Source organism: Oncorhynchus clarkii, chromosome 9 (assembly GCF_045791955.1).
Source record: "Oncorhynchus clarkii lewisi isolate Uvic-CL-2024 chromosome 9, UVic_Ocla_1.0, whole genome shotgun sequence".
In the NCBI taxonomy this organism is placed as follows: domain Eukaryota; kingdom Metazoa; phylum Chordata; class Actinopteri; order Salmoniformes; family Salmonidae; genus Oncorhynchus; species Oncorhynchus clarkii.
The window spans coordinates 15,676,650-15,702,907 of record NC_092155.1 but is presented as its reverse complement, the minus strand read 5'-3'; the positions used below and the strand labels follow the sequence as shown (position 1 = coordinate 15,702,907).

General features: G+C 44.7%; 1 protein-coding gene across 2 annotated transcripts in view; it reads left to right on the top strand.

The window, feature by feature from the left end:
• The first annotated feature begins 4,848 nt into the window (after positions 1-4,848).
• LOC139415969 (phosphofurin acidic cluster sorting protein 1-like) overlaps positions 4,849-26,258 on the top strand; it is an 89,480-nt gene continuing 68,070 nt past the window's right edge. The window contains exon 1 of one of the 2 annotated variants that reach the window (XM_071164170.1): positions 4,849-5,350. In XM_071164170.1, the coding sequence (XP_071020271.1) occupies positions 5,196-5,350 (155 nt within the window). In that variant the 5' untranslated portion in view covers positions 4,849-5,195. The remainder of the gene's footprint in view (positions 5,351-26,258) is intronic. The other variant, XM_071164171.1, reaches the window with a different exon arrangement.

Here is a 26,258-nt window from a genome sequence, read left to right as displayed (position 1 = left end):
TCTTTGATGAAAACCTGCTCCAGAGCGCTTAGGACCTCAGACTGGGGTGAAAGTTCATCTTCCAACAGGACAATGCAGGAGTTGCTTTGGGACAAGTCTCTAAATGTCCTCCACATTCAACCGGACAGAGCTTAAGAGGATCTGCAGAGAAGAATGGGAGAAACTCCCCAAATACAGGTGTGCCAAGCTTGTAGTCTCATACCCAAGAAGACTCAGGGCTGTAATCGCTGCCATAGGTGCTTCAACAAAGTACTGAGTAAAGGGTTTGAATACTTATGTAAATGTGATATTTCCGTTTTTAATTTGTGAACATTTGTAAAAACCTGTTTTTGCTTTGTCATTATGGGCTAATGTGTGAAGATTGATGAGATTTTTTTTTAATAAGGCTGTAACGTAAGAGAATATGCAGATATCTGTAGAGCCACACATGAATGAATGTCATCCTAACTGCAAGTATAAAGGCTTATTATGATTATACCATCGTCAGTGACTCTCATTGACCCGTTTAATAAACATGTCCTTGTCTCCCACTCACATACACTACATGACCAAAAGTATGTGGACACTCGTCAAAAATCTAATTCAAAATCATGAGCATTAAAATGGAGTTGGTCCCCGCTTTGCTGCTATAACAGCCTCCACTCTTCTGGGAAGGCTTTCCTCTAGTTGTTGGCACATTTCTGCAGGGACTTGTTTCCATTCAGCCACAAGCATTATTGAGGTCGGGCACTGATGTTGGTTGATTAGGCCTGGCTCGCAGTCGGGGTTCTAATTCATCCCAAATGTGTTTGATGGGGTTGAGGTCAGGGCTCTGTGCACGCCAGTCAAGTTCTTTCACACCAATCTCAACAAATCATTTCTGTATGGACTTTACTTTGTGCACGGGGGCATTGTCATGCTGAAACTGGAAAGGGCCTTCCCCAAACTGTTGCCACAAAGTTGGAAGCACAGAATCATCTAGAATGTCAATGTATGCTGTAGCATTAAGATTTCCCTTCACTGGAACTAAGACTAGCCTGAACCATGAAAAACAGCCCCAGACCATTAATCCTCCTCCACCAAACTTTACAGTTGGCACAATGCATTCGGGCAGGTAGCGAACATGTTTCCACTTTACACCACCCCAGCCAACGCTTGGCATTGCGCATGGTGATCTTAGGCTTGTGTGCGGCTGCTCGGCCATGGAAACCCGAATCCGAGTCCATATACTTTTGTATTTATAGTCTCTCTTTGAATAGATCCAGTGCTTGACTTGGACTGAAATAGGTGGTGGTACTATTTACGTTTAGGGGCAGGAGCTCCACAATACTTTTGAGCTTATATTCTATAAGAGGAAAAGGCGCTGAAGCAATAGAACATTTTCCGTGCGGGTACTCCACTCCGGTGAGCTCCTGCCCACGCCCAGCACCATTGACTAGATCTAGTCTAACACTGTTTCCTTACCACTTATTGGCAATCTGCTTCTGCATGGCAGGCGGTACCAGTGCATCAAGTCTGAAACCAACAGACTCCTGAACAGCTTCTATCCCCAAGCCATAAGACTGCGAAATAGCTAACATAATGGCTACATGGACTGTCTGAGTTGACCCTTGTATTTTATTAGATTTTCTGCACTGTCTCTATACACACTCACACACCACCAACACACACATAACACGCACACACATTTATACTGACTCTACACAAACGCTCACATACAATCATCATATACACTGCTGGTACTCTGTTTATCATATATCCTGATGCCTAGTCACCTTATCCCTATACTATCTCCCTCTATCACTCCAGTATCCCTGCACATTGTAACTATGGTATTGGAACTGACCCTGTATATAGCTTCTTACTTTCTCATGTTCTTCTTATTTCTCATTTGTATATATTTTGTGTAGTTTTGTTCTACCTTATGTTATTTTTAGTGTTACATTGATATTGATTACCGCATTGTTGGGTTTAGATCTTGCAAGAACGGCATTTCACTGTACTTATGCACGTGACATTAAAGCTTGAAACTGATGTCGTCATGATAACAAGCTGAGCGGTAGGGTGGTGCCTGGAGAAATGGGTATAATCTCATTTTTCCTCAATGTTTTTAAACGGACCGCCTGGGGGAGGAAAGGCGCACTGTGTGAAACATTCTATGAGAAACAGTGACATACACTCTGAATGACCTAACATGATCAATCCTATATTGGTCTTTTAGTCAGGCCAACCCAAGCTGTACTGTGCAGTAGGCCAATAGTAGACCAACTATTGAAACAGATAAACTGCGTCAGAAATTCACCGGTTTCAGATTTTCAAAGTTACTTTTATTTTTTTACAGAAAAATAACAAACTTGTATTTTCTAAGAGTCCATAACAATGCTTAAACCACATCAGGAGACCACTTTTGAATTAAGACATTTTTTTGGTGGGGGGGTTACCCTTTAATTATAGCGTAAGGGCACCTAGCTAGCGCTACTGCTTGATTAGTGGTGTTTCTGTGGCACATGCGATTGTGTTTGCGAAAGAAATTGCCAATGGGTTGACGCAAATAATCATGATATCATTCTGACAGGTAGGCATAGGCTACTTTCTAGCTAGTTAACATTTAATAGAGATGGTTTTTAGTCAAGCCTTTCCATCTACCAGAAAACGGTTAGGCCTATCATTAGCATCGTTATATTTTTCATGTTCTGTAATTGTTTGAAACCTGGACGTTTTACTTCATATTATGAGGCATGTTTTACCTTGCTCCAAAATCCCACCATTGAGACGTGGAGGCAATGATTTTTATCTTACTCACATGCGTTCTCCTGTTCTATTAGTTTTCTTTCAACATGCTTTCATTGTCTAGCAGCCAAAGGCATTATCCTAATCGTATTAGCAACCGATGATATTTGTTGTGTCTTTATTTCCCGCTTCTTTCTAACGGATTTTTCTATCTGTTCATCAAACCGATTGCGTGTCCGTTGCTCATTTTACAACAGTTTTCCCGCAAAGGACATTTTGGGACATTCACGCATAGGTCTACTGCCGAGTGTACATGGCTGGTACATTGATGCGCCTAAAATATGAAGAAATAATAGTTTATCAACATTTTAAGTTAAACATTCCGATCTGTTCCACCAGCCGTATTAATTGATACGGGGTATACCTCCACTCCACTACTTTGATTCGTATCAGTGAGGATTCCGATGTGAGTATACACAATGCCCACTTAAAGATAATTAGATATATGCATATACCTGCTTATACCCTCCACTACACCACTGAACAAGCTCATTGCAAATGACAATTACGCATAGTGAAATTAATGAAAATAAATCCTACTACAAGCTGGTTCAAATCGTGTGTGTCTGATTATCAAATGACAACACCTGAGTGATTCATATTCTAACCAGACAGTAGCCACACTAGCCTAAAATGGGCGCCACCCCTCCTTTGCAATAGGGCCTACATGAAAGCGCAGCACGTGAACAAATCGCATGGTTAGTGCCGAAGCGATAGGCATAGCCTATATTATAGACACCATGAACATTCAATAACTCAGTAATAGGCATGGCCTAAGTCTACCTGAAGTAGCCTAGTACTGTAAGGGGGGGAGAAGTTAGTCAACATGTGCACAGTGAACATTTCTCAAGGTCGTGTGACGCAACGAAGTTGAGCTCATCTAGGCCTAACCGGTTTTGCATCCTAACATCTTTACTGACGGTGCGATAGTATGTGGAGCCTATAATGGAGAAAGACTGTGAGTCACAAATGATTACGTCCTAAATGGTACCCTATCACCTATATAAGCTAGTGCACGAGTTTTGACCAGGACCCATAGGGCTTTGTCGAAAAGTAGGGCACTATGTAGGAAATAGGGTGACATTTGGGATGAACGGCTGGCCTATACTATCAGAAGCTAGTACTAACCTGGGCTGAGCTGATTAAATCCCTTTAGGGGTGGAATTTCCCCGCTCATTTGTTTTCGATTGGAGTACTTTTAAAACATCTCAAAACTATTTTATTTATTTATTTTACCTTTATTTAACTAGGCAAGTCAGTTAAGAACAAATTCATATTTTCAATGACGGCCTAGGAACAGTGGGTTAACTGCCTTTTCAGGGGCAGAACAACGGATTTGTACCTTGTCAGCTCGGGGATTTGAACTTGCAACCTTTTGGTTATTAGTCCAACACTCTAGCCACTAGAATACCTCTAAGCATGTCATACTGGAGAAATTCCTTGAATTCATCACTAGTCACACCTCTGAGGACAACATTTTTTAAGTTATCCAAATGGTTGCAATCGATGAATGAGCTTGGAGAGAGGTGCCCTATAAGTAAAAAAAACCACAAACAAACATTCACATTGATTGATTAATCAATTTCGTTTTTTTGACTGATAACAAAATACAATTTATTTATATATAGCTTTACCTGAGTGCTAATAATTTCTTAATGAACCAACTTCTAACCTTTTAAAAGCAGAATGTTGAGGGAGGGCTTCTTATTACACTGTTATTATTATGTTCTCATATCTCTCTCTCACTCCCCCTCTCTCTCTCTCTCTCTCACCCCCCCCCCTCTCTCGCTCTCTCTCTCTCACCCCCCTCTCCCTCTCTCTCTCACCCCCCTCTCCCTCTCTCTCTCTCTCTCTCTCGCCCCCCTCTCCCTCACCCCCCCCCTCTCTCGCTCTCTCTCTCACCCCCCTCTCCCTCTCTCTCTCACCCCCCTCTCCCTCTCTCTCTCACCCCCCTCTCCCTCTCTCTCTCACTCTCCCTCTCTCTCTCTCTCTCTCACCCCCCCCCCCTCTCCCTCTCTCTCTCTCTCTCTCTCTCTCTCTCTCTCTCTGCAAAGGAATCGACGCGTAGGCTACGTCTTTAACAAGAGGCGTAGCTCTTTGCTTATGCATTGTGGTACTTGCCTTGGTTGAGAAATTTTTGCTTCCTGCATACACATCCAGAGACAAGTTGAGAGAAAGAAAGAGGGTTCGCTCGCTGTGAAAGACAGGACATTGACAGTAATGTTACCATCTAGTACAACCAAAATAATAGTTATTCTATAGAGGAGAAGGATTAACTTTCGATTGCACGGACGAACATTTTTACGCATTCACTAGCCAAACTGTTCACGCACACCGTAGGTTTTGCAACGAAGAGGCAGAGGGAAAAGAAGACAGGCTATTAAACCCGTTCGTTTGAAACCCTTTTTAGCTAACATACCTCCGTGATGTCGGAGCGAGGAGGGCTCCCGCGGACTGGAGGTGCCCCCTCCCCGCACGTGCAGCCCTCCAAACCGGTCACGATCACCTCGAATCGCCCGGTCCACATGAACCTCTACGCCACCTGGGAAGTGGACCGCTCTTCGCCAAGCTGTGTGCCGAGGTAGGAGCATTCGAGTATGAGGAGATAGTTGCTTTTCTGTCTGTCTGTTGGTTTCTTGTTTGGTCCGTGTTTACACAAAGTAGCACCGTTTGCAGAAGGCATAAAGACGCCCCCTGTATGTGTTTACTTGTGATTTTACTACCAAAAACGCTCTTAAATTCTCTTTAGGTGGTTGACATAGGAGGCATGCATTGTTTTAGGTGTCTGGGCATGATAATGCATTGCCAACCTGCAATATTGTTGTTGTCTTGTTTACCTGGTCTACCCAGACACGTAGCAATCATATATATATAGGCTCGTCCACATTCTACTGAAGAGTCTTCTTGATTTTCTCTAACATTGTATATTTTATGTACATTCCCCCTCAGGCACATGGTAGGCCTACTACTAGCTCTGTATGTCTCAGTAGGTCGTGGTATTTAGGGGGGAAGCACCATATCAAATGCACCACTGGTCATTCAGGTGACATGGTTTTCAGAAGAAAAAACAGTTAAAAAACAAACTGTCTGTCTGGATGTATTTCATCCCGTAGCGCAAGGCTTCACCATTTGATTTGGATTCAAATATTGCCGGTGGTTTTAGCAATGTTCTACAGTCCTTATCAATTGATGAGGTCGATTTTGCTGTTATAGAATCCTCTTTTTTGAGGGTTTATCCAGATAGGGGAGTGTGTATTAATCCCATGTAATGGAGCAGTAGGAAGAGTGGCCAGGAAAGCACACACCTAACATCGATCCATGCTTATTATGAACACATTCTCAAGATCCCTCTTTGTGTGTGTGTGTGTGTGTGTGTGTGTGTGTGTGTGTGTGCGTGTGTGTGTGTGTAGTTTAGAGGCCACTGTCTGCATCTTTCTTTCTCTTATCTTTCTATATTTTGATTCCCTCTCTCTCTGCTGTACTACAGTTTCTTATGCTATAGGACACTTGATGTGCTCATTGGTATGTGTGTGTGTTTAAACATCTACCCTACCCCCTTCTCAATGGCCATAGACAGCTCGTACAGAACTACACTGTCCTAGTAACATAACATTGGCCTATAGAAGGTTCACAGTGTGGACTAGAGGTAATACTGCAACCTCTGGCACAGATGTTAAAGTAGTTTGGAACGTACCGTAACCTCCCTCCACAGCTAGCTAGAAATGTCGCCGCTGGAGCCATCCATTTGGAACCTTTTGTATAGTTCAATCGGTTCCCAAGTTGTCAAGCGGGCGGTTACGTGTGTTGGCGTAGCTCTTTGCTCATGCATTGTGCTACTTGCCTTGGTTGAGACATTTTTGCTTCCTGCATACACATCCAGAGACAAGTTGAGAGAAAGAAAGAGGGAGGTAGAGGACCCTGGTTCAAGCCCAGTCACAAGCAAGTTGAGGGAGGCAATGTTACATGCTAAGCTAGCACACTGACCCTGGCTATATCGGCATAGGTTTGTTACACAGCTAAGCTAGCACACTGACCCTGGCTATATCGGCATAGGTTTGTTACACAGCTAAGCTAGCACACTGACCCTGGCTATATCAGCATAGGTTTGTTACATGCTAAGCTAGCACACTGACCCTGGCTATATCGGCATAGGTTTGTTACATGCTAAGCTAGCACACTGACCCTGGCTATATCGGCATAGGTTTGTTACATGCTAAGCTAGCACACTGACCCTGGCTATATCGGCATAGGTTTGTTACTTGCTAAGCTAGCACACTGACCCTGGCTATATCGGCATAGGTTTGTTACATGCTAAGCTAGCACACTGACCCTGGCTATATCGGCATAGGTTTGTTACATGCTAAGCTAGCACACTGACCCTGGCTATATCGGCATAGGTTTGTTACATGCTAAGCTAGCACACTGACCCTGGCTATATCGGCATAGGTTCGAAACCGTTGACACAACCTCTCTCTATCTTTCCCCACGGTCATTCTCTCTCGCTATCTGTTCAATAAAACCTGGAAATCCCTTAAAATATATATCTAAAAAAAGAAGAATCATAGTAACTTCATTACCATATAATAACCATATCATAGCCGTAGTGCAGAAACACTGATACCGAGATGCCAGTGCATGAGACAGGCCTGGTAAAAGCGTCATCACATGGGCTTTAGTACTGTCTTTGTTCGTCTAGATCTAAAGCCTTTGAGTGTGCTTTGACGGTGTGCATTTCACTATTTTTGTCAAGTGCTTTTTCGGGTTAAGTGTGTAGATGAGTTGTTCTCTAAAATATCCCGTCTGTGTCCTTACTCTGTCACTTTGACGTCCTGCCTCGGATTATTACTAAGGCTAGAGAAGGTCTCCGTTGTTTTGGGAGGTTTGTTGACTATTTCATATTTCAGTGCAGAGTGATGTCACCGTGCTGCATCTGCACGGTTTCATGCTTTAGCAGGTCGTGGTCCATCACCCCTTCTTCCATTTCACTGCAGAGAAACAGACTGGGAAGCAGAACTCTGAGAAATACAACCCTTCTTCCTTTCCTCCTTCTTTTCTTTCTCTCTTTCCATGAGGCAATCACTGATCTGACGCAATGCAGCCTAGATCGTTAGACTGTGCTAGAGAATCCTGAGTTTCACCTGTCCAATCTTGTCAAGTATGCAGGGGTGGAAGTAGAATTCATTTCTTCCTTGTACGGGACCTCCTTTATGCCCTTCAAAAAATGTATGGGCTTGTCATAGTTTTCCATATAGAATCCCTATTCATTCAATAGGATCTCTGTGGGCCTAGTTGTAAATATGTGTTATTTAACTTTTTAAAATGTATTAGCTTTTACTGTGGCATAAACACAACCCTCATCGGATTGTCTAACAATCACTTCAAAGGGCTCCTTTACCAGGCCATGAGGCCAGAATTGTCATTAGGCCAGATTTTATGAGTCCACTGCAGTCCGCGTGCGCCTCGGTGTCGGCCACTCGTCTCTGCCTTGGTGTTCTCATCGAACCACATCGCATTTTGGAGCGCAGGCTTTACCACCAGCTTTCAAGTCCATTCGCTCATTTTTTCAATGCCTCTGACATATTCAAAAGTTGTCTAATAGCCTACAGTTTTCTTGACATTTTGTTTGAATTATTGTGAATGGCTCATGTTTTACCGGTACGGCGTAACCCCCGCAATTTATTTGGCTGGGATACCGTTCTGAAACAAACCGCCTTACCTTCACCCCTGGAGATATGTGGTCACTTCAAGGAAGGGAGGAGGTAAGAGCCATCACTTGTGTCTCAAGACAGGCCCAGGCTGTCTTGTCATTGCGATTGCTGCAGAAAACTGGATCATGAATTTCCTCACTGTAGAGGTTTGTAGCTGTAACCTCTTCCTGTTCCTGTCTACCCACAATTTGCGTGTTGTTTGCATTGACTAAAAGTGCCTCTGTGAGGTCAGTTCCAGAGTCAGCCTTTATTGCCACTTTACCATAATGAACTATGCTGAAGGGGGAACTAAACTGGTCCTTGATCAGTATACACTACAGTAACCTACTTTCTCAAATTTACCATGTTTCTGCAGCGTCACAATCATCACCAGCGCTTGTCACCAACCATCTAATTTCACAGCTTTTTCGCCTCATTGACTTTCTTCAAACTCACACCCTGCGGGGGGGTGAAACAACATTTATTTTATTCCCAAACCAAATAATCCCAGTGACAAAAATAGCCTACCCTTCCTGCAATGTGTTTCAGCTGATCACCACCAAACCTTAAATGTAGCTGTTAATATAGCTCTGCTGTATGTGGCATTGAAATAATGAAACATTCCCATTACTAAACGTGTTAGTCAGTTGTTGGAGTCAGTTCCAAATTACACCCTTTTCCCTACATAGCGTACTACTTTTTAACAGCCCTATGGGACCTGGTCAAAAGTAGTGCACTATATAGGGAATAGGGTACCACGTGGGACGCAGGCTGAGAGTTGACATAAGGGGATGGTTGGGATTCCTGCTCCTGCCGACTGAGTTGTTGAAGCACAAGGAAATTCCTGTGACTCCAGCCCAGAGGACTGGAACGGAACGGACGGTTGGATGAGTTCTACTGCTGAGCTGTAGTCAACTCTGTCTCTCGTCGTAGCTGGGGCTGGAGCTGAGGTCTGTAGCTGAAGTCTGTAGCTGGGGATGGAGCTGAGGTCTGTAGCTGGGGCTGGAGCTGAGGTCTGTAGCTGAGGTCTGTAGCTGGGGTTGGAGCTGAGGTATGTAGCTGGGGCCTGTAGCTGAGGTCTGTAGCTGAGGTCTGTAGCTGAGGTCTGTAGCTGAGGTCTGTAGCTAGGGCTGGAGGTGAGGTCTGTAGCTGGGGCCTGTAGCTGAGGTCTGGAGCTGAGGTCTGTAGCTGAGGTCTGGAGCTGAGGGCTGGAGCTGACGTCTGTAGCTGAGGTCTGTAGCTGAGGTCTGTAGCTGAGGTCTGTAGCTGAGGTCTGGAGCTGAGGTCTGGAGCTGAGGTCTGGAGCTGAGGTCTGTAGCTGGGGTCTGTAGCTGGGGCCTGTAGCTGAGGTCTGTAGCTGATGTCTGTAGCTGAGGTCTGTAGCTGGGGCTGGAGGTGAGGTCTGTAGCTAGGGCTGGAGCTGAGGTCTGGAGCTGAGGTCTGTAGCTGAGGTCTGGAGCTGGGGCTGGAGGTGAGGGCTGGAGCTGAGGTCTGTAGCTGAGGTCTGTAGCTGAGGTCTGGAGCTGAGGTCTGGAGCTGAGGTCTGGAGCTAAGGTCTGTAGCTGAGGTCTGGAGCTGGGTCTGGAGCTGAGGGCTGGAGCTGAGGTCTGTAGCTGAGGTCTGTAGCTGAGGTCTGTAGCTGAGGTCTGTAGCTGAGGTCTGGAGCTGAGGTCTGTAGCTGGGGCCTGTAGCTGATGTCTGTAGCTGGGGCTGGAGCTGAGGTCTGTAGCTGAGGTCTGTAGCTGAGGTCTGTAGCTGAGGTCTGTAGCTGAGGTCTGTAGCTGAGGTCTGGAGCTGAGGCTGGAGCTGAGGTCTGTAGCTGGGGCCTGTAGCTGATGTCTGTAGCTGGGGCTGGAGCTGGGGTCTGTAGCTGGGGCTGGAGCTGAGGTCTGGAGCTGAGGTCTGTAGCTGGGGCTGGAGCTGAGGTCTGTAGCTGGGACTAGAGCTGGGTCTGTAGCTAGGGTCTGGAGCTGGGGATAGAGCTGGCTCTGGAGCTAGAGCTGGGGCTGGGGCTAGAGCTGGGTCTGGAGCTGGGGATAGAGCTGGGGCTAGAGCTGGGGCTGGAGCTGGGGCTAGAGCTGGGTCTGGAGCTGGGGCTAGAGCTGGGGATGGAGCTGGGGCTAGAGCTGGAACTAGAGCTGGGTATGGAGCTGGGACTAGAGCTGTGTCTGTAGCTGGGGCCTGGAGCTGTGGGTGGGTCTTGGGTAGCTAGCCTGGTTGTCACTGTGTATGATGAGTGATACAGTAGCCATGTCCGATTCAAAACTGTTTCTCTAGCATGAGGCAGCTTGATGTACACGTACCCCTGCTGGAAAAGATGCTAGGCTATTGCAGTAATATCCACACCTGAAGCGGTGTCAATGACAAATACTAGCTGAATTAAGTAATATCATATGCTGTATGCTGCTGCTCCCTTGTGCTTTAATCAACCGGCACCACAACAGTAGGGACACAATAGGGTGTCGGCTACACTTGACCACATAGTCAGCTCCTGCCTAGCCCTGCCCTCAACACACACACACACACACACACACACACACACACACACACACACACACACACACACACACACACACACACACACACACACACACACACACATCCGATTAAGAAGGACTGGTGCTTTGCTCGGTGCACTGCTCGCTCTTCCGCTCAGATGAATGGCAGAGAGGTCTGATGTTTCACTTCGCGCTCCACTGTCATTCTCTTCTCTCCTTCATCCTCTACTATACTCTTCTCTTCTTCTTCCTCTACTCTTCTCTTCTTCATCCTCTACTATACTCTTCTCTTCTTCATCCTCTACTCTTCTCTCCTTCATCCTCTACTATACTCTTCTCTCCTTCATCCTCTACTATACTCTTCTCTTCTTCTTCCTCTACTCTTCTCTTCTTCATCCTCTACTCTTCTCTCCTTCATCCTCTACTCTTCTCTTCTTCATCCTCTAGTCTTCTCTCCTTCATCCTCTACTCTTCTCTCCTTCATCCTCTACTCTTCTCTCCTTCATCCTCTACTATACTCTTCTCTCATTCATCCTCTACTCTTCTCTTCTTCATCCTCTACTCTTCTCTTCTTCATCCTCTACTCTTCTCTCCTTCATCCTCTACTCTTCTCTCATTCACCCTCTACTCTTCTCTCCTTCATCCTCTACTATACTCTTCTCTTCTTCTTCCTCTACTCTTCTCTCCTTCATCCTCTACTCTTCTGTCCTTCATCATCTACTCTTCTCTCCTTCATCCTCTACTCTTCTCTCCTTCATCCTCTACTATACTCTACTCTTCTTCATCCTCTACTCTTCTCTCCTTCATCCTCTACTCTTCTGTCCTTCATCATCTACTCTTCTCTCCTTCATCCTCTACTCTTCTCTCATTCACCCTCTACTCTTCTCTCCTTCATCCTCTACTCTTCTCTCCTTCATCATCTACTCTTCTCTCCTTCATCCTCTACTCTTCTCTCCTTCACCCTCTACTCTTCTCTCCTTCATCCTCTACTCTTCTCTCCTTCATCCTCTACTCTTCTCTCCTTCATCCTCTAGTCTTCTCTCCTTCATCATCTACTCTTCTCTTCTTCATCCTCTACTCTTCTCTCCTTCATCTTCTACTCTTTTCTCCTTCATCCTCTACTCTTCTCTCCTTCATCCTCTACCCTCCTTCATCCTCTACTCTTCTCTCCTTCATCCTCTACTCTTCTCTCCTTCACCCTCTACTCTTCTCTCCTTCATCCTCTACTCTTCTCTCCTTCATCCTCTACTCTTCTCTCCTTCATCCTCTAGTCTTCTCTCCTTCATCATCTACTCTTCTCTTCTTCATCCTCTACTCTTCTCTCCTTCATCTTCTACTCTTTTCTCCTTCATCCTCTACTCTTCTCTCCTTCATCCTCTACCCTCCTTCATCCTCTACTCTTCTCTCCTTCATCCTCTACGCTTCTCTCCTTCATCCTCTTCTCTCCTTCATCCTCTACTCTTCTCTCCTTTATCCTCTACCCTTCACCCCTTCATCATTTTCTCTCCTTCATCCTCTATCTACTCTTCTCTCCTTCATCCTCTACTCTCCATCATCGTCTACTCTTCTCTCCTTCATCCTCTACTCTTCTCTCCTTTGTTCTCTTCTCTCCTTCTCTCCTTCATCCTCTACTCTTCTCTCCTTCATCCTCTACTCTTCTCTCCTTTGTTCTCTTCTCTCCTTCTCTCCTTCATCCTCTACTCTTCTCTCCTTCATCCTCTACTCTTCTCTTCTTCATCCTCTACTCTTCTCTTTAAAGTGTACACTCATTCCCTTCCCTCCTAATGGCTGTAAAAGGAATGCTTACATCCGTTCATTGCGTTTAGCTAAAGCTTTTATGGGTAGTGAGCAAGTGTACACTCCTAGGATCAGGTTAGAGAATTGGACTGTATCTCTACTCGGTGTGGTTTGGCGCTGGTGAACAGTAGACGTGATAGGAGACTGTCTGGTTGAGTTTATTTCATGCAGATGGTAATGCTGCTGTATGCTGAGATCACTGTTTCCGTTGGGAAAATGTGTCGCCAGTCATTTGACCGGCAGCATTTTAATTTGCCAGACATTTGAGAAATATATCGGACCCATATGCGTTGGGTGCGTAACCTGACTAGGGCGTCCACCCACGGTGCTCAGAATGACACAAATCACATTTACATTATGGATTCATATTAACAGAACACGCACATCCAGGACGCAACGACGTCCGGTCCTTCTTACCCAATTCTGATGCTCACTTTGAACATGTACTTTTCCTCAGCCAACACGAAAAGTATTGAACAGCAAAATCACTAGGTTGTTATTTCAATCTACTGTCCCCCGTTTTAAAAAATCTACCTATTGTATTGTATTTGTATTTATTATGGATACCCATTAGTTCCTGACAAGGCAGCAGCTACTCTTCCTGGGGTCCAGCTAAATTAAGGCAGTTTATTCAATTTTAAAACATTACAATATATTCACAGATTTCACAACACACTGTGTGCCCTCAAGCCCCTACTCCACCACAACCACATATCTACAGTACTGAATCCATGTGTATTTATAGTGCAGATGTTATTGGGTGTGTGTGTGTCTGTCTGTGCCAATGTTTGTGTTGCTTCACAGTCCCCACTGTTCCATAAAGTTTTTAAAATCTCATTTTACTGTTTGCGTCAGTTACTTGATGTGGAATAGAGTTCCATGTAGTCATGGCTCTATGTAGTGCTGTGTGCCTCCCATAGTCTGTCTGGACTTGGGGACTGTGAAGAGACCTCTTGCGGCATGTCTTGTGGGGTATGCATGGGTGTCCAAGCTGTGTGCCAGTAGTTTAGACAGACAGCTTGGTGCATTCAACAATACCTCTCATAAATAAAAGTAGTGATGAAGTCAGTCTGTCCTCCACTTTGAGCTAGGAGAGATTGACATACAAGTCATTAATGTTAGCTCTCCGTGTACTTTTAAGGGTCAGCCATGCTGCTCTGTTCTGAGCCAACTGCAATTTTCCCAAGTCCCTCTTTGTGACACCTGACCACACTACTGAACAGTAGTCCAGGTGTGACAAAACCAGGGCCTGTAGGACCTGCCTTATTGATAGTGTTGTTAAGAAGGCAGAGCAGCGCTTTATTGTGGACAGACTTCTCCCCATTTTAGCTACTGTTGTATGAATATGTTTTGACCATGACAGTTTACAGTCCAGCATTACTAGCAGCAATGTGCACAAGGCAGTAGACTACACAGGAATGTTGGTTCCGTGATGCACCTAGCGGGAAAACACTGTTGGTGTTTTCACCAGTGGTTTCATGTGACAGAGATGAAAATATATGTTAGAAATTTAGGAGAGATCTAATATGCAACAACTAACATGGGTTTGCCTCCACGGAAATATTTGCCTCCGCGGAAAAGGTCTAATTTTGGCTAGGCTACTTTGAAGCAAGGTAAAACACGCCTCAAAATATGTAGTTAAAACATTCAGGTTCCAAACAATTAAGTACACTATATATACAAAAGTATGTGGACACCCCCTCAAATGAGTGGAATCGGCTATTTCAGCCACACCTGTTGCTGACAGCACACAGCCATGCAATCTTCATAGACAAATATTGGCAGTAGAATGACCTTACTGAAGAACTCAGTGACTTTCAGTGTGGCACCTTCATATAATGCCACTTTTCCAACAAGTCAGTTTATCAAGTTTCTGCCCTGCTAGAGCTTCTCTGATCAACTGTAAGTGCTGTTATTGTGAAGTGGAAATGTCTAGGAGCAACAACGGCTCAGCCACGAAGTGGTAGGCCACACAAGCTCACAGAACGGGACCGCCGAAGCACGTAAAACTTGTTTGTCCTCGGTTGAAACACTCACTACCGAGTTCCGAACTGCCTCTGGAAGCAACGTCAGCACAATAACTGTTTGTCGAGATCTTAATGAAATGGGTTTCACACAAGCCTAAGATCACCATGTGCAATGCCATGCGTCGACTGGAGTGGTGTAAAGCTTTGGACTTGTTCTCTGAAGTGATGAATCACGCTTAAACATCTGGCAGTTCGATGGACAAATCTAGGTTTGGCGGAAGCCAGGAGAACGCTACCCGCCAGAATGCATAGTGCAAACTGTAAACTTTAGTGGAGGAGGAATAATGGTCTGGGGCTGGTTTTCATGGCTTGGCCCATTAGCTCCAGTGAAGGGAAATCTTAATGCTACAGCATACATTTACATTCTAGATGATTCCAATGTTGTGGCAACAGTTTGAGGAAGGCCCTTTCCTGTTTCAGCATGACAATGCCCCCGTGCACAATCGGTGTGGAAGAACTTGACTAGCCTGCACAGAGCCCTGACCTCAACCCCATCGAACATCATTGAGATGAATTTGAATGCTGTCGGCGAGCCAGGCCTAATCGCCCAACATCAGTGCCCGACCTCACTAATGCTCTTGTGGCTGAATGGAAGCAAGTCCCGTAGTAATGTTCCATAAAAGCCTTCCCAGAAGAGTGGAGGCTGTTACAGCAGCAAAGTGGGGACCAACTCCATATTAATGCCCGTGATTTTGTAATGAGTTGTTCAATGGCCATGTAGTGTATATGTTTTCAAAATGCATACTGCCTCCAGCTCATACTGCCTCCAGCTCATACTGCCTCCAGCTCATGCTGCCTCCACCTCATACTGCCTGCCTCCAGCTCATGATGCCTCCACCTCATACTGCCTGCCTCCAGCTCATACTGCCTTCAGCTCATGCTGCCTCCACCTCATACTGCCTGCCTCCAGCTCATACTGCCTCCACCTCATACTGCATGCCTCCAGCTCATGCTGCCTCCACCTCATACTGCCTGCCTCCAGCTCATGCTGCCTCCACCTCATACTGCCTGCCTCCAGCTCATGCTGCCTCCACCTCATACTGCCTGCCTCCAGCTCATACTGCCTCCACCTCATACTGCCTCCACCTCATACTGCCTCCACCTCATGCTGCCTCCACCTCATACTGCCTCCACCTCATACTGCCTCCAGCTCATGCTGCCTCCACCTCATACTGCCTGCCTCCAGCTCATTGTAAAGTGGTGTGTGACGTGCTGATGCATTTCCTGTTTGAGATGCTTTGGCAGCAGCTCTTGCTGTCTGACAGATTTTCCGCTCAAAGGCTCTGTAATCGTGTGATAAATATGATACAGTTGAAGTCAGAAGTTCACATACACTTAGGTTGGAGTCATTAAAACTCGTTTTTCAACCACTCCACACATTTCTTGTTAACAAAACTATAGTTTTGGCAAGTCTGTTAGGACATCTACTTTGTGCATGACACAAGTAATTTTTCCAACAATTGTTTACAGACAGATTATTTAACTTATAATTCACTGTATCACAATTCCAGTGGGACAGAAGTTCACTAAGTTGACTGTGCCTTTAAACAGCTTGGAAATTCCAGAAAATGATGTCATGGCTTTAGAAGCTTCTGATAGGCTAATTGACATTATTTGAGTCAATTGGAGGTGTACCTGTGGATATATTTCAAGGCCTACCTTCAAACTCAGTGCCTCTTTGCTTGACATCATGGAAAAATCAAAAGAAATCAGCCAAGATCTCAGAAAATAAATTGTAGACCTCCACAAGTCTGGTTCAACCTTGGGAGCAATTTCCAAACGCTTGAAGGTGCCACATTCACCTGTACAAACAATAGTACACAAGTATAAACACCATGGGAATACAACGCCGTCATACCGCTCAGGAAGGAGACGTGTTGTGTCTCCTAGAGATGCACGTGCTTTGGTGCGAAAAGTGCAAATCAATCCCAGAACAACAGCAAAGGACCTTGTGAAGATGCTGGAGGAAACAGGTACAAAAGTATCTATATCCACAGTAAAACGAGTCCTACATCAACATAATCTGAAAGGCAGCTCAGCAAGGAAGAAGCCACTGCTCCAAAACTGCCATTAAAAAAAGCCAGACTACGGTTTGCAACTGCATATGGGGATAAAGATACTACTTTTTGGATACATGTCCTCTGGTGTGATGAAACAAAAATAGAACCGTTTGGCGATAATTACCATTGTTATGTTTGGAGGAAAAAGGGGGAGGCTTGCAAGCCGAAGAACACCATCCCAACCATGAAGCAGGGGGGTGGCAACATCATGCTGTGGGGGTGCTTTGCTGCAGGAGGGACTGGTGCACTTCACAAAATAGATGGCATCATGAGGGAAGGAAAATGTTGCTTCAATATATCCACATCATCTCAAGACATCAGTCAGGAAGTTAAAGCTTGGTCGCAAATGGGTCTTCCAAATGGACAATGACCCCAAGCATACTTCCAAAGTTGTGGCAAAATTGCTTAAGGACAACAAAGTCAAGGTATTGAAGTGGCCATCACAAAGCCCTGACCGCAATCCTATAGAACATTTGTGGGCAGAACTGAAAAAGTGTTTGGAGCAAGGAGGCCTACAAACCTGACTCAGTTACACCAGCTCTGTCAGGAGGAATGAGCCAAAATTCACCCAACTTATTGTGGGAAGCTTGTGGAAGGCTACCCGAAACGTTTGACCCAAGTTAAACAATTTAAAGGCAATGTTACCAAATACTAATTGAGTGTATGTAAACTAAATAGTGTGATGAAATAAATAAAAGCTGAAATAAATAATTCTCTCTACTATTATTCTGACATTTCACATTCTTAAAATAAAGTGGTGATCCTAACTGTGTCACGTTCTGACCTTTATTTCCTTTCTTTGTCTTTATTTAGTATGGTCAGGGCGTGAGTTGGGGTGGGCAGTCTATGTTTGTGTTTCTATGTTTGGTTTCTGTTTCGGCCTAGTATGGTTCTCAATCAGAGGCAGGTGTCGTTAGTTGTCTCTGATTGAGAATCATACTTAGGTAGCCTGGGTTTCATTGTTGGTTTGTGGGTGTTTGTTTCCTGTGTCAGTGTTTGTGCCACACGGGACTGTTTGGTTTATTTCACGTTATCGTTTATTGTTTTGTATTTCATAGTGTTCAGGCTTTTCTTATTAAAATCGTCATGGACACTTACCACGCTGCGTATTGGTCCGATCCTTGCTACACCTCTTCAGACAAAGAGGAGTAAATCAGCCGTTACAAACTGACCTAAAACAGGGACTTTTTACTAGGATTAAATGTCAGGAATTGTGAAAAACTGAGTTTAAATGTATTTGGCTAAGGTGTATGGAAACTTCCGACATCAACTGTACATAAAGAATATGCTGTACACAGGTGTCAATTTAATTATTCCGCTAAATTATGCAAATTACCTATAGACTGAAAAACATGACCAGTCAAATATATATTTCCATCGACTGGTATTTCCATAAATGAATATGCAAAAAAAGCATTATTTCGTAATGGGACTTCTTCTCCCGGACAATTGACCTGCGCCAATTTTATTAATCAGCTTTTAAAAATAAAAAAAAACAGTCCAAAAGCCAGCTATTACCAGCTAATGGTAACCCTGGCTGAGTTGTAGGGTTGTTAATGTAGAGGTTTTTGTGGTGGATTGCTTTTGTTCCTGTCCTCACCAGATCTGTGTGTGTGTGTGTGTGTGTGTTCAGTTCATTGCTTCTGAAAGAGATCTCATTACTGTGGAATCCTATACTCTCATCTGGCAGAGGCCCACAACTGGGTGTTATGTTGTGTGTGTGTGTGTGTGTGTGTGTGTGTGTATGATACAGTTACAGGACATACAACAGTACTCTGTGAGAGAGTCCAGTATAATAAATGTTCATTACTAACACTGTGATTCACAGCAAAGTTGAAACACTGTGAAACGGTCAGACGGTCACATTATACACACTACCAGTCAAACGTTTGGACACATCTACTCATTCAAGGGTCTATTCATTGGAGAATAATAGTGAAGACATCAAAACATCTAAACTATATGGAATCATGTAGTAACCAAAAAAGTGTTAAACAAATCAAAATATATTTTAGATTTTAGATTCTTCAAATAGCCACCCTTTGCTTTGATGACAGCGTTGCACACTCTTGGCATTCTCTCAACCAGCTTCACCTGGAATGCTTTTCCAACTGTCTTGAAGGAGTTCCCACATATGCTGAGCACTCATTGCCTGCTTTTCCTTCACTCTGCAGTCCAACTCATCCCAAACCATCTCAGTTGGGTTGAGGTCGGGTGATTGTGGAGGCCAAGTCATCTGATGCAGCACTCCATCACTCTCCTTCTTGGTCAATAGCCCTTACACAGCCTAGAGGTGTGGTTTGGGTCATTATCCTGTTGAAAAATAAATTGTAGTCCCACTAAGCGCAAACCAGATGGGATGTTGGATCGCTGCAGAATGCTGTGGTAGCCATGCTGGTTAAGTGTGCCTTAAATTCTAAATAAATCGCTGACAGTGTCACCAGCAAAGCATCCCCATACCATAGCACCTCCTCCATGTTTTACGGTGGGAACCACACATGCGGAGATCATCCGTTCACCTACTCTGCGTCTCACAAAGACACAGCGGTTGGAACCAAAAATCTCAAAATTGGACTCATCAGACCAAAGGACAGATTTACACCCGTCTATTGTCCATTGCTCGTGTTTCTTGGTCCAAGCAAGTCTCTTCTTCTTATTGGTGTCCTTTAGTAGTGGTTTCTTTGTAGCAAATCGACCATGAAGGCCTGATTCACACAGTCCCCTCTGAACAGTAGATGTTGAGATGTGTCTGTTAAAATAAAAAATGTACTTGAACTCTGTGAAGCATTTATTTGGGCTACAATTTCTGTTGCTGGTAACTCTAATGAACTTTTCCTCTGCAGCAGAGGTAACTCTGGGTCTTCCATTCCTGTGGCGGTCCTCATGAGAGCCAGTTTCATCATAGCTTATGGTTTTTGAGACTGCACTTGAAGAAACTTACGTATTGACTGTCTTAAAGTAATGATGGACTGTCGTTTCTCTTTGCTTATTTGAGCTGTTCTTGCCATAATATGGACTTGGTCTTTTACCCAATAGGGCTATCTTCTGTATACCCCCCTACCTTGTCACAACACAACTGATTGGCTCAAATGCATTAAAAAGGGCAGAAATTGCACAAATTAACTTTTAACAAGGCACACCTGTTAATTGAAATGCATTCCAGGTGACTACCTCATGAAGCTAGTTGAGAGAATGCCAAGAGTGTGCAAAGCTGTCATCAAGGCAAGGATAGAATAACCAACACACACACACACAAGGCTGGTCACACTATATGCCATCCTCTCACAGTGTAGCTCTAAACAGGATTAGACGGGTGCTCTGGACATTAATCTCTAATCGCTTTAATGAAAGGCCAGGAAGTGTGTGTGCGTGATAGCCTAGCGTTTATAGCGTTCGAATACCCGAGCCGGCAAGGTGAAAAATCTGTTGATGTGCCCTTGAGCAAGGCACTTAACCCTGATTTGCTCCAGGGGCACTGTACTACTATGTCTGATTCTGTAAAACCTTTCACTGCACCTCTCCGGAGTATGTGACAATAAAACATATATTTTTTAAATCTTTTTTTTATTAACACCAGACTGAGAGATGACAATAGCTCCCTTGTTAATCCCATCTTGACTCGCTCAACAAAACAGCACAAGGACCAGACACAGTCTTATTGCCATACATACAGAACAACACACACATCCTCTCTCAATTCAATTTCAATTCAGGGCTTTATTGGCATGGGAAACATGTTTACATTGCCAAAGCAAGTGAAATAAAAAAGTTTATTAAACAATAACAAATTGACAGTAAACATTACTCTCTCAATTCAAAGGGCTTTATTTGCATGGGAAACACACAGTGGGGAGAACAAGTATATGATACACTGCCGATTTAGCAGGTTTTACTACTTACAAAGCATGTAGAGGTCTGTAATTTTTATCATAGGTACACTTCAACTGTGAGAGGCGGAATCTAAAACAAAAATCCAGAAAATCACATCTTATGATTTTTAAGTAATTTATTTGCATTTTATTGCATGACATAAGTATTTGATCACCTACCAACCAGTAAGAATTCCAGCTCTCACAGACCTGTTAGTTTTTCTTTAAGAATACAATGTGATTTTCTGGATTTTTGTTTTAGATTCCGCCTCTCACAGGTGAAGTGTACCTATGATAAAAATTACAGACCTCTACATGCTTTGTAAGTAGGAAAACCTGAAAAATCGGCAGTGTATCAAATACTTGTTCTCCCCACTGTATGTTTACATTGCCGGAGCAAGTGAAATAGATAATAAACAAAAGTGAAAGAAAGAATCAAAAATGAACTGTAAAAATTAAACTCACAAAAGTTTCAAATGAGTAGAGACATTGAAAATGTCATTATGTACACACAGTTGAAGTACAACAGGGAAACCGAATTAACATAAATATGGGTTGTATTTACAATGGTGTTTGTTCTTCACTGGTTGCCCTTTTCTTGTGGCAACAGGTCACAAATATTGCTGCTGTGATGGAACACTGTTGTAATTCACCCAATCGATACAGTGCATTCGGAAAGTATTCAGAACCCTTGACTTCTTTCACATTTTGTTACGTTACAGCCTTATTCTAAAATGTAATACATGTTTTCCCCTCATCAATCTACACACAATCCCCCATAATAACAAAGCAAAAACAGGTTTTTAGACATTTTTGCAAATTTATGTAAAATAATAATCAGAAATATTTTATTTACATATAGTGGGGCAAAAAAGTTCTCCCACTTAAAAAGATGAGAGAGACCTGTAATTTTCATCATATGTACACTTCAACTATGACAGACAAAATGAGAAAAAAAATCCAGAAAATCACATTGTAGGATTTTTAATGAATTTATTTGCAAATTATGGTGGAAAATAAGTATTTGGTCAATAACAAAAGTTTATCTCAATACTTTGTTATATACTCTTTGTTGGCAATGACAGAGGTCAAACGTTTTCTGTAAGTCTTCACAAGGTTTTCACACACTGTTGCTGGTATTTTTGGCCCATTCCTCCATGCAGATCTCCTCTAGAGCAGTGATGTTTTGGGGCTGTTGCTGGGCAACACGGACTTTCAACTCCCTCCAAAGATTGTCTATGGGGTTGAGATCTGGAGACTGGCTAGGCCACTCCAGGACCTTGAAATGCTTCTTACGAAGCCACACCTTCGTTGCCCGGGCGGTGTGTTTGGGATCATTGTCATGCTGAAAGACCCAGCCACGTTTCATCTTCAATGCCCTTGCTGATGGAAGGAGGTTTTCACTCAAAATCTCACGATACATGGCCCCATTCATTCTTTCCTTTACACGGATCAGTCGTCCTGGTCCCTTTGCAGAAAAACAGCCATAAAGCATGATATTTCCACCCCCATGCTTCACAGTAGGTATGGTGTTCTTTGGATGCAACTCAGCATTCTTTGTCTTCCAAACACGACGAGTTTAGTTTTTACTAAAAAGTTATATTTTGGTTTCATCTGACCATATGACATTCTCCCAATCTTCTTCTGGATCATCCAAATGCTCTCGTAGTCGTAGTTGAATTGTACCTATGATAAAAATGACAGGCCTCTCTCATCTTTTTAAGTGGGAGAACTTGCACAATTGGTGGCTGACTAAATACTTTTTTGCCCCACTGTAAGTATTCAGACACTTTGCTATGAGACTTGAAATTGAGTTCAGGTGCATCCTGTTTCCATTGATCATCCTTAAGATGATTATACAACTTGATTGGAATCCACCTGTGGTAAATTCAATTGATTGGACATTATTTTGGAAAGGCACACACCTGTCGATATAAGGTCCCACAGTTGACAGTTCATGTCAGAGCAACAACAAGGCCATGAGGTCAAAATAATTGTCCGTAGCGCTCCGAGACAGGAGTCTGGAGCATTGAAGTTCCCCAAGAATACAATGGCTTCCATCATTCTGAAATGGAAGAAGTTTGGAACGACCAAGACTCCTACTAGAGCTGACCACCCGGCCAAACTGAACAATCGGGGGAGAAGGGCCTTAGTCAGGGAGGTTACCAAGAACCCAGTCACTCTGACAGAGCTCCAGAGCTTCGGAGCTTCAGAGCTTCCTCTGTTTAGATGTTTGTCCTTCAGGAAGGTTCTCCCATCTCAGCAGCATTCCACCAATCAGGCCTTTATGGTAGCCTTGCCAGAGGGAAGACATTCCTCAGTAAAAGGCACACACAGCCTGCTTGGAGTTTGGAGGAAACCTGGCTCCATCGCTACGGTAAAGCATGCTGGTGGCGGCATCTTGCTGTTTTTCTTAAGTTAGGGAGGAAGAGGACAGAGTTTTAGTTTCCTGGGGTTTGAATGGTGTGGTGTGCACTAATACTTCGCAGCCAGGTGTGGAGGAGGCACTGTCATTATGGCGTGGATTCAGATGTGTTCCTGAGAATGGAGTTAAGGTGGAGAAGGTTCTGCTCGCAGTCGGCGAACAGGAAGCAGCTGCATTTATACATTCCGCATCCTTCGACTAGGGTGGTAGTTGCGAATCTGCCTCCGTCTATTACAGATGATCACATCCGTAGAGCTGAGTCGTTTTGGTAAGTTTGCTAGCGGTTTTCATGTACTGTCAGCAGGGTTTCAGGCATTTGCCGTTAAGCTCGTTGTTTCATTCCAGAGGCAAGTGTTCATTTTTCTGAATAACAATGAGCAACAGTTAAATGTGCATTTAAAGTCAGGCATGGGGAGGGGCTCTATACAGGGTTTGCCGGCATAGATAGTCTACGGTGCTTTGAGTGGGGATTTGGGGCATAAGAGCTTTGCGTGCCCACATAAAGGCCGTAGACAAGGTACAAGCACCAGTGGGGGAAATCGAGGTCAACGTGCAGTGGGCCATGAGACTCAGGCAGCAGATGATGGGTCTAGTCATGTTATGGATGGTGGTGTAGATGAGGCTGGGTCTAGTAATGTTATGGATGGTGGTGTAGATGAATCTGGGTCTAGTCATATAATGGATGGTGGTATAGATGAGGCTGGGTCTAGTCATATTATGGATGGTGGTATAGATGAGGCTGGGTCTAGTCATATAATGGATGGTGGTATAGATGAGGCTGGGTCTAGTCATATTATGGATGGTGGTATAGATGAGGCTGAGTAATATTATGGATGGTGGTATAGATGAGGCTGGCTCTAGTAATGTTATGGATGGTGGTATAGATGAGGCTCGGTCTAGTCATGTTATGGATGGTGGTATAGATGAGGCTGGCTCTAGTAATGTTATGGATGGTGGTGTAGATGAGGCTGGGTCTAGTCATGTTATGGATGGTGGTGTAGATGAGGCTGGCTCTAGTAATGTTATGGATGGTGGTGTAGATGAGGCTGGGTCTAGTCATGTTATGGATGGTGGTGTAGATGAGGCTGGCTCTAGTAATGTTATGGATGGTGGTGTAGATGAGGCTGGGTCTAGTCATGTTATGGATGGTGGTATAGATAAGGCTGGCTCTAGTAATGTTATGGATGGTGGTGTAGATGAGGCTGGGTCTAGTCATGTTATGGATGGTGGTGTAGATGAGGCTGGCTCTAGTAATGTTATGGATGGTGGTGTAGATGAGGCTGGGTCTAGTCATGTTATGGATGGTGGTGTAGATGAGGCTGGGTCTAGTCATGTTATGGATGGTGGTGTAGATGAGGCTGGCTCTAGTAATGTTATGGATGGTGGTGTAGATGAGGCTGGGTCTAGTCATGTTATGGATGGTGGTGTAGATGAGGCTGGCTCTAGTAATGTTATGGATGGTGGTGTAGATGAGGCTGGGTCTAGTCATGTTATGGATGGTGGTGTAGATGAGGCTGGCTCTAGTAATGTTATGGATGGTGGTGTAGATGAGGCTGGGTCTAGTCATGTTATGGATGGTGGTATAGATAAGGCTGGCTCTAGTAATGTTATGGATGGTGGTGTAGATGAGGCTGGCTCTAGTCATGGGGCAAGAACAAAGCTCTGTTATGTGGGACATGGAGGAATAGGGCCCCTCTGCTTTCAGGGGGTTTGCAGTGGGGTTGTGAAGGGCTTGACATTTTGAGGCTGTACCTGGGCTTAGAGAGGTGGGTCAGGAAGAACTGGGAGGGGCTGTCAGAGGCAGTGGTGTCAAGACTGGCTGTTCTCAACCCCCTGCCGGTATGCTTTTTCTGGTCAGGCCATCACTGGCTGAGGCCGGCAGTGTTGTATATGTCTGTACACGAAGGAGGACAGAGCCTGGTGGAACTGGAGAACAGGGTGGCTGCTTTCTGACTAAAGGCGGTGCAGAGACTGCTATACCATACTGATGTCGGTGGAGAGAACCAGCATGCGCTCTGCTGAGGAGAGCTGGCGGATTAGGGTTGGACCAGCAGCTGTTCCTCATGAAGCTGGAGAGGCTGAGTACAGCAGGTCTCTTAGATGTTTACTCTGCAGTGCTAAGGCCCACACGAAAAGTGGGTGTGGAGCCTGGACTGTGGGTGTGGGATGAACCTATCTTCCACAACCCAGCCATCCCTTTGAGATCGGTTCAGTCGGCCACCCTGCAGAGGCAACTGATGGCAGCGGGTTTACAAAGGCTGGGTGACCTGAGACTGCTGAGAGAGGAGGGGTGGAAAACTCCGGAAGTCCTGGCACAACAAACAGGAATAACTTATCTTAGGCTGCTGGAGAGATTCCTGTGGGAGGTCCAGGAGGCACTGTCTGAGACGGTAAGGGGGGGGGGGGGGGGGGGGGTTTGAGCGACCAAAGGGAGAGGGGCAACCAATGTTTCCGCCACTGCAGGTGACGGCAGAGACTGGAGACTGGCAAGGGGGTCTGGAGGACTTGTTAGATTTTAACACTCCGAGCCTGGGGGAGTTTGAGGGGGTGGGAGGTAAGGCCCTCTACAACCTCTGCATTAAGGTAAGGGGCTCCCGAGTGACACAGTGGTCTAAGGCACTGCATCTCAGTGCTAGAGGCATCACTACAGACCCTGGTTTGATCCTGGGCTGTATCACAACTGGCCACAATTGGGAGTCCCATAGGGCTGCTCACAAATTGTACAGCGTCGTCCAGGTTAGGGGAGGGTTTGGCTGGGGTAGGCCGTCATTGTAAATAAGAATACGTTCTTAACTGACTTACCTAGTTAAATAAAGGATAATTGATATAAAAATAGTAAAACAAAATTAGGAGCCTAACAGGAGTGAAGGCACATCAGTGGGTATGTGGGGAGGAGTGTATGGTGGGTTTTAGATGGAGGGGGCTCTACAAACCCCCAGTACCAAAGAGGTCAGGGGACCTACATGAAACCCTGGCCACTAATATCTGGTTGGCACAGGTTGACCCGGGAGCTGTACAGGGGTGTACTTTCCGTGTCATGAGTGAAACTGTGATTCATGTGTTTTCTGTGTGCGCCAGGTTAATGCCATTAATGTCTCTGTTGGAATGTCTGTGTGAGAGGTTGGG